We start from the raw sequence: 16,680 nt of genomic DNA on the forward strand, positions 1-16,680 counted from the left end.
GGTCAACATAATGAAAAAAAGTTTCCATACCCTTAAAGCACTGATCTCCTTGTCCTTTTCTTCACGGAGTTTATTGACCATTTCATAGTAATTATTTGAAATTTCTGTATTAAATATTGAAGTGCTGGTTGGACTTGTTGGGCTCTTGGTTAACTGTGAATAGCAAATAATAATGTCAGTGTAAAACTATGGTTGCGTGGCGATTTAAAGTTCAAGTCAATTCATTAAATATCACTGAAGTCAGTATTCTTCACCACTATATTTTATGTATGCAATACCCATTAGTTCACATCATAATCCTGCAACAAGTTACCCAACTGCTCACGTAAAAACATCCTCTCAGAAGAACAGGTGCAACCCAAAGCACATAAATAATTCATTTTCACCCAAAATTTGCATGGTGATGTAGGATAAAACAAATTTGTTCCACAGAATTCTGGGCTCATTTCCAGCCATTTGTGGGTAAGCTGGACAATAATATACAGCTTAGTGCATTTGCCACAAAATTAACTATTGCGTCAAAGTATTTTGGTTGCAGAAAATCCACAATTTAAAATTTGCTATTTAGGATACACTGTAATTGCCTTAATTGCAATATTCTATACAATTTCATTCATGTTGCTCCGTAAAGCCGGATCTAATCACGATCATAGAATATCAGGGAATAAAGAAACAGTACATTTCAGAAATTATAGAAATGCAGCCATTTTGTTTAAAATTATTTTAAAATTCATAAGGTGTAATTTGGCCCAGGAAGTTACTGCAGAATTCTAAAAATCTCTGCGATACAAAGTATGGGCTCTGGCCTTGATTTAAAAAGTTTGGGCTGGGCTGAGTTTATGTAGAAGTGATCACGTTGCTTTGCTGGCTGCCAAAAGCCAATCAAGTTCTAACCTCTGGCAGATAGAGGATTTCAACAAAGATTACAAATCATGTGCTGAATAGACCATTTCTTTATTGTACAACTCTGAATTCGCCAGTAATCATGAAATGCCAATTACACAGTATTTTAAAATGTGTGACATAATCTAAAGTGAAACATTTTAAAGTAATTGAGTTATAACCAGAAGACTGCAAGACATAAGAGCAGAAATAGGCCATTCAGCCCATCAAGTCTGTTCTGCCATTTCATTATGGCTGATCCACTTTCCTCTCAGCCCCATTGTCCTGTCTTCCCCCCATAATCTTTCATGCCCTGACTTGTCAATAACTATCAATCTCCACCTTAAATTCACTCAGGGCCCTGGCCTTCATAACTGCCCATGGCAAATAATCCAACAGATTCACCAGCCTCTGGCTAAAGAAATTTTTCATCTCTGTTCAAAATGAATGTCTCTCTATTCAGAGGCTGTGAGCTCTGGTCCTAGATTCACCCAAAGCCTTCAATCACCACTCAAACAATAACCCTTCCATTCCTGGAATCATTCTCATGAACCTCCTCAGAACCATCTCCAATGTCAGCACACACTCTTAAATAAGTGGCCCAAATCTGCTCACAGTACTCTGTGAGGCCTCACCAGGGCCTTACACAGCCTCAGCACTGCATCCTTGCTTCTATATTCCAGTCCTCTTGAAATGAATGCTAGCATTGCAGATGCCTTCTTCACCATCAATTCAATCTGCAAACTAACCTTTAGGCAATCCTGCATGGACTCCCAAATCCCTTTGCACCTTGGATTTTTGAATCTTCTCCCCATTTAGAAAATAGTCTATGGTTTTAGTTCTTCTACCAAAGTGCATGACCATAGACTTTCCGACACTATATCCATCTGCCACCTCTTTGCAAATTCCCCTAATCTGTCTGACTTCTTCTGTAGCCTCTCTGCTTTCTCAACACTACCTGCCCTCCACCTATCATTCTATCATCCACAAACTTGGTCACAAAGCCATCAATTCAGTTCTCCAACTCGTTGACATACAACATAAAATGTGGTCCGAACACACACCTGTGTCACCAGCAGCCAAAACGAAAAGGATTACTTTATTCCAACTCTTTGCATTCTGTCAATCAGCCAATGCTCTATCCATGCTCACAACTTTCCTGTAACATCATAGGCTCTTATCTTGTTTAGCAGCCTCATGTGCAGCACCTTGTCAAAAGCTGCCTGAAAATCCAAGTACACAACATCTACAATTCTCTTTTGTCTATCCTGCTTGTTATCTCTTCAAAGAATTCCAGCAGATTTGTCAGACAAGATAAATCCTGCATTTGGCCTTATGTCATATGCCTCCTTGTGCCCCCAAACCACAACCTTAACAATCTTCCCAACCAGGCTAACTGGCCTGCAATTTCCTTTTTTCCCTCCCTTCTTGATGAGAGGAGCGACACTTGTACTTTCCAGTCCTCAGAAACTATGCCAGAAACTATTGACAGATCATTACTAATACCTCCACAATCTTCTCACCTCGCTCTTTTGGAAGCCTGTAGTGAAGTCCATCATCCAGGCAACTTATTGACCTATAGACCTTTCAGTTTCACAAGCCCCATCTCCACAGTAATAGCAAACTGTACTCACTTCTGCCCCTTGATACTGTTGAAATTCCGGCATACTGCTAGTGTCTTCCACAGTGAAGTCTGAAGCAAAGTACTTATTCAGTTCATCTGCTATTTCCCTGTCCCCCATTACTATCTCTCTAGTGTCATTTTCCAGTGGTCCAATATCTACTCTCACCTCTCTTATACTCTTTATGTATCTGGGAAAAAACTTTTGGTATCATTTTTGATATTATTGGCTAGCTTATGTCCATATTTCTTTGGGATGTATCTATCCAGTTCATTCCTAATTGCTCCCAGAAACTCCAACCATTGCTGTTCTGCCATCAACCTTGCTAGTGTCCCCTTCAAATCAACTTTGCCCAGCTCCTCCTCATTTCTCTGTAATTTCCTTTACTCTGCTATAATACTAACACATCTGACTTTAGCTACTCCCTGTCAAATTGCAGGGTGAATTCTATCATATTCTGATCACTCTTCCTCAAGATTCCTTTACCTTAAGCTTCTTTATCATATCTGGTCCATTTCACAACACCCAATCCAGAATCATTGATCCGCTAGTGGGCTGAACCACAAGGTACTCCAGAAAGCCATCTTGGAGGCATTCCACAAATTCTCTCTGGGGATCTAGCATCAATTTAATTTTCCCAGCCTACCTGCATATTGAAATCCCTTGTGACTAATGTAACATTACCTTTTAGACATGCTTTTTCTATATCCCACTGCAATTTGTAGACCATGTCTTGACAACTGTTCGGAGTCCTGTAAATAACTCTCATCCTTGCAGTCTCTTGACTCTACCCGCAAGGTTTCTACATCTGCTGATTCAAAGTCACCTCTTTCTAAGCATTAGATTTTTTTTTAAAAACCAACAGAGCCACCCAACACCTCTGTCCAACTGCCTGTCCTTTCAAAACTAGGTGTATCCTTGTATGTTCAGCTCCCAACTACAAATCTTTCAGCTACGACTCTGTGATACTCACAGCATTATACCTGTCAATCATTAACTGCACTACAATATCATCTACCTTTAGTATACTACGTACATTCAAATATAACACCTTCAGTCCTGTATTTGAAACCCTTTTCAATTTTGTCTCTCTTTTACATTGCAACCCATTTCATTGACTAATTTTGCCTGATCGCCTAGCTCATAAAGCCTCATTACACACTACCTCTGCTTGTAAACCAACATCCCTGTCCTCAGTCCCATCACTCTGGTTCCCATCCCCTGCCAATTTAGTTTAAACCCTTACCCAAAGCTCTAGCAAACCTGCCCGCAAGGATATTAATCCCCCTTGGGTTCAGGTGTGGCCCGACCCTTTTGTACAGGACATACCTTCCCCAGAAGGGACCCCAATGATCTAGAAATCTGAAACCCTGTTCCTCAACCATGCATTCATCGGCAAAATCATCCTATTCTTGTCCTCACTGGCACCGGCAGCAATCCAAGGGGTTGTTACTCTGGAGGTCATGTTTTTCCAGCTATCTACCTAGATCTCTAAATTCTTTCTTTAGGACCTCTTCTCTTTTCCTTCCTGTGTCATTCATACCACATATACCAAGGCTGTTCATCCTCCCCCTTTAGATTGTCGTGGACATAATCAGAGACGTCCCTACCCCAGGCACTTGGGAGGTAACAGCTAGCATCTGGGTCTCTCTATCACGTCCACAGACTCTCCTGTCTACTCCTTTCACAATGGCATCTCTGATTACCACTGCATTCCTACTCTCTGACCCCTTCCTTACTGAGCCACAGCACCAGACTCAGAATGGCCACAGGGGTACAACTGTGCCAGACACCTATTACCCTTCCCTCTCCTAACACTCACCCATTCACCTGCCTCCTGCAACCTGGGGTAAATATCTCTCTGGACCTCCCATCCATCTTTTTGTTTCCTGTATGAGCCGAAGATTATTAAACTGCAGCTCCAGTTCTTTAACACGCTCTCTGACGAGCTGTAGCTTGGTGCACCTGGTGCAGATGTGGTTATCCAGGAGGCTGGAGGTCTCCCAGAATTCCCACCTCTCACACAAAACATGGGCCCTGGAGCTATTCTTACTGCCCTAACTATATACTTACAGTTGAAGAACGAGCAAGAGAAAGCTTACTTACGTCACTCATGCCTAAGCTTGTTGAGCCAAGCTAAAAGACTCCCCAACAATGGCTATTCCACTTGCCCCACCTTATTTTTATTTGACCTTGCTAATGAATACCAAACTCCAACTGGCTGCTATTCAAGCTCCGGAAAAAAACGGCTACGAAGCACTGAATTTTAAAGCTGTGTCCTGACCAGGGTGAAGACAGTTACTTTTCACCTCCGCACTCCAAATAACCGCTATTCAAGCTCCAAGAAAATGGCTACAATGTGCTGATTTTTAAAGCTCTCTTTGATCTGGGCGAAGACACCTTTATTTTTGGTTCTGAACTCCAGTTGGCTGCTGTTAACGCTCTTATAGATTAGGAATGGATGTTAACATCAACACTACTTTATGAAATAAAATAATATCTTATGACACAAAACAAAACTAAAAAAAGATGAAAATGTCATTAACAAGCAGTTTTTTCCCCCCCATAATGAAATAATTGTTGTTCCTTTCCAAGTAACTCGGGAGATGGGGAGGAAAGTGTCAAAATTTGCTTTTCTGAGCTGTTCATTTAACAACCAATGAATGCACCAGCAACAATCACTGCCTCACTGCAGCTAAAGCATTTGACCAAAAATTTTATCAACTTTTATTACTAATCATATTAATCCACAGTCTAATTTTAATAGTATGGTGCTCTAATCTTTATAACTTTAATGTGCATACTGAATTTGGTTTGTCTATTTGAGAAAATAGACAATAAGTGTATTTGTAAACATTGGTAATGTACGTGTATAAAAAATAAATAATAAATATGTATACAATGCGAGTGCTCCCAAACTCTTCCTCCGCTACACTGACGACTGCATTGGTGAGTTCATCAATTTCGTCAACTTTGCCTCCAACTTCCACCTTACCCTTAAATTCACTTGGTCCATTTCTGACACCTCTCTCCCCTTCCTCAGTCTCTGGAGACAACCTGTCCATCAACATCTTTTATAAACCTACTGATGCACATGGCTATCTTGACTATATTTCTTTGCCCCATCTCCATTAAAAATGCTATTCCCTTTTGGTAGGGCAAAATGTGAAAAGAAAGTACACAGATATGGCACAATCCTTAACAGCATTGATGAGCAGAGGGATCTTGGGGTCTTAAGACCATAGCTCCCTGAAAGCTTGACAGAGTGGATAAGGCGGCATATGTATGGCATGCTTGCCTTTAGTAGTTGTGGCACTGAGTTCAAAAAGCAGAAAGTTGTGTTGTAGGTTTATAAAAACTCTCGGGTGGCTGTAGAGGCAGAAACATTACAGACTTTCAAGAGACACTTTGAAAGACCTATGAATGTGAGGAATATGGAAGGATATGGACATTGTGCAGGCTGAGTGGATCAGTTTGTTTGGTCATTTGATTACTGATTTAATAGGTTCAACACAACATTGTGGACTGGAGGGTTCTGTTCCAGTGCTGTGTGTTCTGTGCTCTATTTAACTTAAGTGCTTGAATGACTTCAAATATTTTTTAATTAGTTTTGAATATTTCTTGCATTCAAGCTATTAAGCAAATTGTTCAAGTTGCTTGACAACCTTTTCAGCCTGGGGCATGGCAAAACTGGATGTTAAACCATTTCAGTGTTCAACAAGTTCTCACAAGGAGGGTTCAACCATGGTAGCAGATTTATATGTACATCAAAACTTAGTGAAATGCATCATGCGTGTTTACAAGCAACACACCCAAAGCTGTGCTGTGGGCATCTCGCAAGTATCACTACATATTTGTTGCCAATGGAGCATGCCCACACCATTCAGCAGAACAAACAAGCAAAAACAAAACAAATCCAGTTCCCACACACACACACACACACACACACCCCCATTCATACACAACCCCAGGACAAGCCTCCTCTGTCCCTTCAGTCCTTTCAGATTCACAGATAGCAGGCCTCCAACTTTGGACTTCACTGACCTCTAGGTTTCAACTTCAGGACTCACTGATCACTGATTTGACCTATGGGACTAAACCTCATCAACCCTCAGTCTTCGGTTTCCCAGACTCGCACAGATTGTTATGCCTGCAGCCCCCTCCTTTGTGAGAATCGCAAGATCACTATTGGGTTGGGTCAGGGGACCCAGGAAATGATAGATAGATAGATAGATAGATAGATACTTTATTCATCCCCATGGGGAAATTCAACTTTTTTTTCCAATGTCCCATACACTTGTTGTAGCAAAACTAATTACATACAATACTTAACTCAGTAAAAAATATGATATGCATCTAAATCACTATCTCAAAAAGCATTAATAATAGCTTTTAAAAAGTTCTTAAGTCCTGGCGGTAGAATTGTAAAGCCTAATGGCATTGGGGAGTATTGACCTCTTCATCCTGTCTGAGGAGCATTGCATCGATAGTAACCTGTCGCTGAAACTGCTTCTCTGTCTCTGGATGGTGCTATGTAGAGGATGTTCAGAGTTTTCCATAATTGACCGTAGCCTACTCAGCGCCCTTCGCTCAGCTACGTGTAGAATGCCTCGTTCCCCGGCGATGTAAAGCTACGAGACATGGCCATTGTCTCTTGGAGACACATTTGTGGATTAAGATGCTATGCTACGTGAACGCCCTCAGGCAAAGTGGGCTGGGTGAGAAAGAGATTGCATCACCCCAACCTGATTGACATCTACGACCCTGCGGGTCAGGATAAAAGAGGGTCTGTAGGAACAGCCCCTCAGACCAACCAGAAGAAACGCTAGCGATCCCGTAATAGCGGGAAGCCATTTGAAGGAGGCCATGTGCGTTCAGTTCCATTGCTTGGGACTGGTGGCTGGAACCACGGAAAACAGCTTTTAGCTAGCAACGGGGAAATCAACTCCCCCGACTCAAAGGACTGGCATCATAAAAGACCTGGGCAAGTTTAAAACCGTCTCTCTTAAACCCAAAAAGCTGCAGCTTGAATGAACTACAGTGACTTTTATATTTCCATTGGACAATACATTATCCCCTAGACAACGATAGAGCTATTTCTTATTATTATTATACCCGCGCTTTTAGAGTTAGTATTGATGAAGTATATTATCTGTATGTTTGCATTGATATTATTTTGTGTCTTTTTATCAATAAATACTGTTAAAAAATAGTACCGTCAGGCTTCAACGGACTTCTCTATCTTTGCTGGTAAGTGACCCAGTTACAGGGTACGTAACAAGATCAACAACCCCAGTGACCTGGGAGAATCACTGGCCCCCATGACTCCCACCCACACAGACCTCCAAGACCCGGGACTTGTTGGTCTCATCGCCTGTCCACCCAACGTCAAGGATCGCTGACCTTCACCCACAGATACTGCGGCCAGGATTCCGAACCTGAACAGCTGCCCAGACTCTTCACATACACGAGGCTTTGCAGATGCTGGAAATCCACAGCAACACACACAAAATGCTGCAGGAACTCAGCAGGTCAGGCAGCATCTATGGAAATGAATAAACAGTCTACGTTTCATGCCAAGACCCTTCTTTGGGACAGGAAAAGAAGGAGGAATACACCAGGATAAAAAGGTGGTGGGAAGGGATAGGAGGACTAGCTAGAAGCTGATAGGTGAAGCCAAGCGGGTGAGAAAGGTAAAGGACTGGAGAAGAAGGAATCAGACAGGAGAGTGGACCATGGAAAAAAAGGGAAGAAGGAGGGGCACCGGGAGAGGTGATAGGCAGGTGAGGAGAAGATGCAAGAGACCACGGCTGTGGTAGTGAGGCTTGGCGAGTACATGGTTGAAGAGTTGAAGAGCAGCAGAGATCACAGAAGGTGAACGGAGAGAGAGGATCTCAAGAGAAGATTTAAATATCTTCAGGGTAGTCGTCCCTCAAAGAGACTTTGCAGTGGAGCGCAAATCATAAACGCATGAGATTCTGCAGATGCTGGGAATCCAAAGTAACACACAAAATACTCAGGTCAGCCAGCATCTACGGAAATGAATAAACAATCGACATAGTTGAACAGACTGTGTGTATTTGCTGCTCCGACCTCCAATTTCCCCTCATCCGTCCCTAAACCTAACCTGTCCCTTAATTCCCCACAATCATCGCCAAAAAGAAAATAAGTAAATCTGAGCCATGACATTGACTGACATCCCCACTCTTTACCAGTAGTAGCAGGTCATTGGCTTAGCACTCACATCAGGTTCCAGACTGAAGATTTATAATATCCAGATGCGCCATGTAAGCCCTGGGAATGATCAGGTCAATGGAGACTCAAAGAGGTTAGTTTCACTATCTCTGGTTTGCTCTGGCAACCTCATTAAACTCTAACTTCTAGAAAAATATTTACATATTGTTGTGTAGAGATGGTCTTTATCTTTACCTGTTGCCGAAGTAGCTCGTTTTCCTGTTCCAGTGCTTTTTTGCTGCATTCCAACTCTTTCACGCGGAATTGTTTATCAGCCTCCGAGTTCCTCAGAGACAAGATCAAATCCTCAAGGGATCGGTTGCTTGAACCACTCTCCTTTATGGCACTCTGAAGGAAAAGAAAATTACAAAGAGGGTTATGCCCATTTCAAATCACTTTCCATTGTTCTATCTAACTTCTGTAGTTTTCCAATAAGGCATATTGTCAACTAATCTAACAATTTCCATTGGAATCATTAATCTGTGCATAATAAATTTTAATGTGAAAACCATTGATGTAGTTGTGCATGTCAAAATAAACACTTTATGAAACCTTTAAAAGTGTCCAGCTTTCTTGTCACCAAAGGCCAATATTTACAATACTACACACTCCTAACTTCCACTGACACGGTGGAGGGACAGTGTCTGCTTGAACTACAGCAGTTCCAGTTAAGTTATTCCCACAATGCTGTTTGTGTAGGAACTTACAAGATTTAGACCTAGTGCTAAAGGGCTGGTGATACAATTTCCAGTGCAACTTGGAAGAGAACCTGCAGGTGGTGGTATTCCCATGTTCTTGCTGCCCTTGTTCCTTTTGGTGGTCGAGGTCACACATCCCCGACGTGGCATAGGTGAGTAAATGCAGTGTATTCTGCACATGGTACATGCTGCAGTCACTCTGTGCCACTGACTGAGAGTAAAAGTGATTTTCACAGCAGGGTTGATTATTGAGTACTGATAACGTCTTAAATCTCTTCACAAGGATGGAAAGAAAAGGCATTTCCACTCATTGAAAGAATACTTTCCAGAAGTCATGAATTGGATAAATAGATAATATTTTGCAAGTTCAGTATCTCATACATCATAAATTATATGTACAAGTTAAATTTTAGAAACAGACTCCATAGCAGGCTTTGGCTGACATGTAGAATCATCTGTTATTGATGCCCCTAAGCCTGTATTAAAAGGTTTGTGGCATATCACAAAAGCTTTAATACAATTTGTAATAGATCAATAGATGAAATATAGAATGCAATAACTTCAAAGTTTTATTTTGTCTGACATTAGCAGCCAACCCATTGCATATCTGAACAGATTTCTGCACACTCCTATTATTGTAAGTAAACATTTCCAACAGAACAGCTGATGACATTAAGAATGTGCACCATGTTCATACCACAATGTAGACATAAATGCATCAGATTCTGCAAACAGCTGTGCTTGTTTGTAGAAATCCCTGCCCAATTAACATCAGCATATAAACTGTAGCACAAGAGGTCCCAACACACTAGACCACTGTTATATGAAGATAAGGACCGCCTATATTTCCATGCCCAGACCGCATTTCAGTACAATGGATCACTTGGCTGTCCTTCTCCTACCTGCATGCAGACACAGGCTAAAAAGCAAAGCTCCAGAGATTAGTACAACAAAGAAGTGGCTGTAAGAGGCCGAGGAACGGCTACAGAATTGCTGCAAGGACTCATCTGTGGATCTGAATGACCACAGATTGGTTGTAATGAACTTTATTAAAACAGCAGTAGATTAGCGTGTCGCCACAAAACCATTGAGTCTTCCCCAACCAGAAGCCCTGGATGAACCATGAGATCCACAATCTGCTGAGGGCCAGATCAGAGGTGTTCAAGTCTGGTGACCAAGAAAGTTACAAGAGGTCCAGGTATGATCTCCAGAAAGCCACCTCACGGGTGAAATGGCAATTCCAAATTAAACTTGAATCAATGAAGGATGCTTGACTCCTATGGCAGGGTTTGAATACTGTCATCTATATATTACTAAAACTTCCATGCTCTGTTTGTGACCTCCAATTAGCGTAAACGGTGCATTACAGCGGCACTATTTTTGGCTAAATCGACTTAAAATGTGCTAACTTACAGAATACAGGCAAAGTTCTGTGTTATATATTTGTATAAAATTGCTCACTTGCCAAAATCAACAGCCCCGCTCTCACCCAAGAGCAAATGTCAGCCATGATGGAAACCGCGACGTGACACCATGACGCATGCGCATGGCCAGCCTCAGAAGCGACTCACGATGCTCACAGCAGCGACACCAAGTAGAGCAAAAGGGCAGGGCAGGTCTATTTCGAGCAGTCACATTCTGCTAACCACCATCAGCATGTGCAGGATTGGGACAGATCTAACTGCCACCCATCAATAAGAGATAATTACCGTAGATTCCGGATTTTAAGCCGCTACTTTTTTCCCACATTTTGAACAGCTTTGAACTTTGCGGCCTTTAAAACGGAGCGGCTAATACATGATTTTTTTCATGCCGCCTCGTAAACATTTTGCCTCATAACAGTAGACCAATAAAATTGATGAGTAGTTCACAGAGGTCCAATGAAATTGTACGATAAATCAAGCGCACTTTCACAATTAAATTATTGTAAATCAGTCATTTGTACTCACCCTCATCAACATGGAAAACACTCGAAGAAAAGCATTGTGCTGCCTTTATGGCAGTTACTTAGTTTATAATATTTTCGCTTAGTAATTCATTTTCTAGTTAAAGTTAGAAGAGTTTTAACTATATTTGTTTTCTGTACTACATCGCGGGATGCTATGACGTCACACCCAGTTTCGCCGCGTCTTGTGGGAAAAATGCCAGTTTGCGATAAACGGGACGGCGGGGGGGAGCGGCATTACGCGAGCGGCTTTGGATCTGAGCGAACGCTGCTTTTAAGTTAAAGGCGATCAATAACTTTTCCTGGTAGGCTGCAGTATATATATTTTTTACCAGTCGTTAGGAGATATTGGAATGTTGTTCAGTAAAGAAGTATACGCAACGTATATTTAAAAGTAGCCGCGTTACGGGCACGGTTCGAAAAAAAGCATTTGCAATATGTATTTGTTTTTGTTACCATATGGATTTAATTAAAAGTTAAAAAATCCTCACGTGTAATATCTTTCTGTGTAAATATCTCATATTACAACGTGGGACACCTGCGGCCGAAAATCCGGTGCGGCCTGTACAATTAAGAAATTGATTTTATTTCTAAAATTAGAGCCAGCGGCTTTTAATCAGGTGCGCTCTGTAGTCCGGAATCTACGGTAAATCTTATTGTAATTATGTACTTCGAGACACCATCAAACCCTTTGCTGCAGTCAAAGGACAGCGGTGACTACATCACATCCATTTAGGAAAGCGCCAACCACATCATCAAGAATAATCAGCATCCTGGAGGCTTTGGTGTTACTGCTTCCTATCTTCTGTACAGAAAAATATGGTCAGCCTAATTATGCCACGTGGAAAGAGAAGGGGGACATTATGGTCAAGAAATGACACCAAACGTCTTCAGGAAGCGGCAAGGAGAGGGAGAATCGAATGAGACCAGGGCTGCACAACTCCAGGATCAAAGAGTCAGGACAAGAAGAGACAGGAGGAGAGGCATGCACGTCTCCAGAATGACAACACCTGGCATAGAAAGAGGAGAGAGGAAGAGACAGAAGAGCTGAGAAATGCACATCTCAGGGATCAGAGACAAAGAAGAGATGAAGAGATGGGGGATGAAAGGGCTGCATGTCTCCAGAATGACAAAAACAGGCACAGGAGGAGGAGAGCTGAAGAGACAAAGGAGCTGAGAAATGCACATCTCCAGGATCAGAGACAAAGAATAAACAGCAGAAGAGATGAGATGGCGGATGAAAGGACTGCACATCTTCAGAATGACAATGAGAGGCACAAGGGTGGCAGATCAACCAGTAATGATGCCATCAAAAGTGTCCTTCATTTAACGAGGATGAGCTATATTCGTCTTGCTACGTGTCGTTCTTCTTTAATAAACTCAGGTTTTCTTCTTCAATTTCCAAAGCAAAGTGATACCAAAAGCATTCAGGAAAACTTAATGTTCATTCTGGTCACATCAGACTGCACCACCATTCTCTCAAAGAGTGCCCCAAAGGGTCACCCCGTTGTCTAGTCTCTAATAAAGATAAAACAACTGACATAGAGCGAATACAGGACTTCGCTTCCAGGTGAGCTCAATGCCTTCTATGCTCACTTTGACCTTCAAAACTTGGAAGAACCCATCACAAACTCCCACAGCAACTGATGATCCTATGATATCCAGTCTCTGAGGCCAACATGCAAACAGCCTTCAGGAGGGTGAATGGATAAAAAGTATCCAGTCCAGACAGGGTACTTGGTCAAATGCTAAAGACCTGTCCTGATCAACCAGCTAGAGTGTTTCCTGAGATCCTTAATCTCTGACCTCAGCAGTCTGAGGTACCCACTTGTATCAAGCAGGCTTCAATGACAGCGTGCCACAGAATGCAGTGACCTGCCTCAATGATCATCGCCCAGTAGCACTTACATCCACAGTGATGAAGTGATTTGAGAGAATGGTGATGAAACACATCAACTCCTGCCTGAGAAGTGAACTGGATCCACTCCAGTTTGCCTACTGGAGCAACAGGTCCACAGCAGATGCCATCTCGTTGGCTCTTGATCCAACCCTGGTACATCTGGACAGCAAAGATGCATACGTCAGGATGTTCTTTATTCACTACAGCTTGGCTTTCAATGCCATCATACCCTTAAAATTGATCAATAAGTTCCAAGACCTTGGCCTCAATACCCCCTTGTGCAATTGGATTCTCGATTTCCTCACTTGCAGACCCCAGTCAGTTCGGATTGGCAACAACATCTCCTCCATGATCTCCATCAGCACAGGTGCACCACAAGGCTGTGCGCTTAGCCCCCTGCTCTACCCATGTTAACCTTATGACAGTGTGACTAAGCATTAATGCCACATTCAAGTATGTTGACAACACCACTCTTGTAGGCCAAATCAAAGGTCCCAACAAATCTGCATATAGGAAGGAGATTAAAATTCTGAAGGAGTGGGAACCATAACAATAAACTCTTACTCAACGTCAGCAAGACCAAGGAGCTGATTATTGACTTCAGGAGAAGGAAACCAGAGGTCTATGAGTCAGTCCTCATCGGGGGATCAGAGGTGGAGAGGGTCAGCAACTTTAGATTCTTTGGTGTTATCATTTCAGGGGTACTGTCCTGGGCCCATCAAATAAGTGTAATTATGAAGAAAGCACGGCAGCACCTCTACCTCTTTAGGAGTTTGCAAAGTTTCAGTATGACACCCACAACTCTGACAAACTTCTGTAGATGTGTAGTGGAGAGTATACTGACTCGTTTCCATACCAGGCTGTGATGTAACGAGTCAGTATACTCTCCACTACATGTGGAGAGGACATGTGGTACTACAGGGGTACTGTCCTGAGCCTTTGAATGTAGTAGATAAGGCCCAGTCCGTCACAGGTAAAGTCCTCCCCACCATTAAACACATCTACAAGAAATGCTGTCACAGGAAAGCACCATTCATCATCAGGGACTCCCACCACCCAGGACAGTCTCTCTTCTCATTGCTGCCATCAGGAAGGTAGAGGAGCCTCAGGACTCACACCACCAAGCCAGGAACAGTTATTTCCCTGTAACCCATTCCCTCTCACATGCCCATCAAGTCTTTTACCATTCACCAGTAATTCGTCTACCTAAATGCAAGATGTCATTGGGACTTGTGAGGAAAGTAGAGCACCAGAGGAAACTGGGAGAATATGCAAACTCTACACAAATGGCACCTGAAATCAGGATGGAACCTGGGCTGATTCGGCTCTGAGGCAACAGACTGCTCTACTTATTCATACATAATAATAATAAGTGAGAACTACAATCACAACCGATATAGCACCGTCTACCTGCAGTTGTCGGTTGTTCTCTCGTACAGACTCCAAGAGCTTTAAGTATTCTGTCACTTGCTGCGATTTAAAACTCAAGTCTTTTTCCAGCATTTCCTTGTCTGTGGCAAGTCTCTGTAGAAATAAAAGGAGGGGATACTAATTTAAATTAAAATCTGGTATGTACAGTTCCATTCCTAATGAAACTTGAATTGCTAAACAAAAGTAGAAAAGTAAAATGGTTTGTTATAATTATCTGAATGCCAACTTTACTTTCACTAGCAGAAAGGCTTAGGAATTCTTCCATGTTGCACCTGCTCAGTAAGAGTACAGACTTCATGGAGCTGATTCCATATGTGCAAGACTCATATTCTAATTCTGCAGTAACTCAGATTCTGTATGATTCACAGAAGGAAAAGAAACTTGTATTTAAGCATACAAAAATACAAAACTAATTTCTTTCAACTGAGTTCCCCAAGTATTTCTCTAAATTGTTACCTCTATATTCAAGAATGGCAAGACAATTGATTTACCTCCTTTACTGCTTTGACATTACTTTAACAAGTCTGAGCAAAAACAAAGCTATATTATAATTATGATTTGGAACCAAGTCTACACATTTAATTTTGGCCTTTACATGCCAACCTATTTTATTAATCACTCTCAGTTACACATGTTTAAGAAACTAGTCAAATTCTTTATATGTTATAACTATTTGACTTTAGTAATGAAATTGCTGCAACTCTTGGACATACACTTAGGTCATCTTGCAGATGGAGCAGGTCTTCACGTAGACTGCTGAAGGTGGCCAAGAGAAGTCGCAATGATTTGTCCACAGTATGCCTCATCTGAAAAATCAACAACACAAAATATTAGTCCACCTTATCCATAATATTCAATGAATAAAGAGAAAGTTTCTTCAGGTTTGATTATCTATCTGCAAAAAATCAAACTATTGACCTCCCCACAAATGAGGATTTCTCTGTGGCTGACGATTAGCAAACACTTTACAACTGAAAATTTACCAAAGATGGAAATATTGTTCATGGGTTTTCTATGAAGTTATTAAGTTACAATGCTAAAACTTTTCCTTCAGTCTACTGCTGAAGGCAAACAGGATGATGGTCAGGAGACTGCCTTTGTAAAACTTTAACTACAAAAATAATTATAGCATAACATGAATAGCAAACTCAAGTAGGAGACCACAGAATTAATAATCGGAAAATAACCTGTTTAAAACCTTCAGCCAGGTACTCCTTTCCTCAGATTTTTTGAAAGGTCGCCATCCCTAAAAATCAACTGTTTCTGTATTCAAAGGTACTACCTGAGCTTCTGAGCAATGCCATCTTTTTCTATTTTCATCAAGCATTTACTCCAATCTGTACAAGAACAAAAAGAGCCCAAAGAGAACCCCACATCTAATTGAAAGCCGACCTGAGAAAAACTATCTGCTGGGACAGTCGATCAAGCGGTGCAATTGACCACTACAGTATTCAATCAGAGAAGCAGAAATTACCAGATTTTTTCCTCCTGTGTTGTTTGCTAGTCAGAGAAGTACTATATGCTAGTTTGAACAAACACAAGTGACTGGGTAGACATTCAGTGAAAAACATCACTGGAATACTCTTACAGCAAGAGATCCTATTGTGTAGTTCCTATTATTTAGGCTGCTTGGTAATAGAAAGTTTAAGGGGTTTGGGAAGCTGCAAGGTCTGATGGTTGGTAAGTAGCTGAACCAGGTGAACTACACCTCAGGGTTCGAAAAGAGGCAGCCAAAAAGATTGTGGATGCATTAATAATGCATTAGTAAAGACCATTAGTAATGATCTTTCAAGAATCAATAGATTCTGGAATAGTTCCGGAGGAATGGAAAATTGCAAATGTCACTCCACTCTTTAAAAATGGACAGAGGCAGAAGAAAGGGAATTGTAGGCCAGTTAGCCCGACTTCAGTGGCTGGGAGGATGTTGGACTCCATTATTAAGGATAAGGTTTCAGAGTACTTGGAGGT

At 41.7% G+C, this 16,680-nt stretch overlaps 1 protein-coding gene across 1 annotated transcript in view; it reads right to left on the reverse strand.

The window, feature by feature from the left end:
* Positions 1-16,680, reverse strand: part of pof1b (POF1B actin binding protein) — a 121,517-nt gene that overhangs the window by 11,066 nt on the left and 93,771 nt on the right. The window contains exons 9-12 of the mRNA XM_073058384.1: positions 15,426-15,518; positions 14,692-14,805; positions 8,934-9,086; positions 31-153 (exon numbers count right to left, since the gene is read on the reverse strand). Coding sequence (XP_072914485.1) covers positions 31-153; positions 8,934-9,086; positions 14,692-14,805; positions 15,426-15,518 — 483 coding nt within the window. The remainder of the gene's footprint in view (positions 1-30; positions 154-8,933; positions 9,087-14,691; positions 14,806-15,425; positions 15,519-16,680) is intronic.

The sequence above is a fragment of the Hemitrygon akajei genome, chromosome 10 (genome assembly GCF_048418815.1).
Source record: "Hemitrygon akajei chromosome 10, sHemAka1.3, whole genome shotgun sequence".
NCBI classification, from domain to species: domain Eukaryota; kingdom Metazoa; phylum Chordata; class Chondrichthyes; order Myliobatiformes; family Dasyatidae; genus Hemitrygon; species Hemitrygon akajei.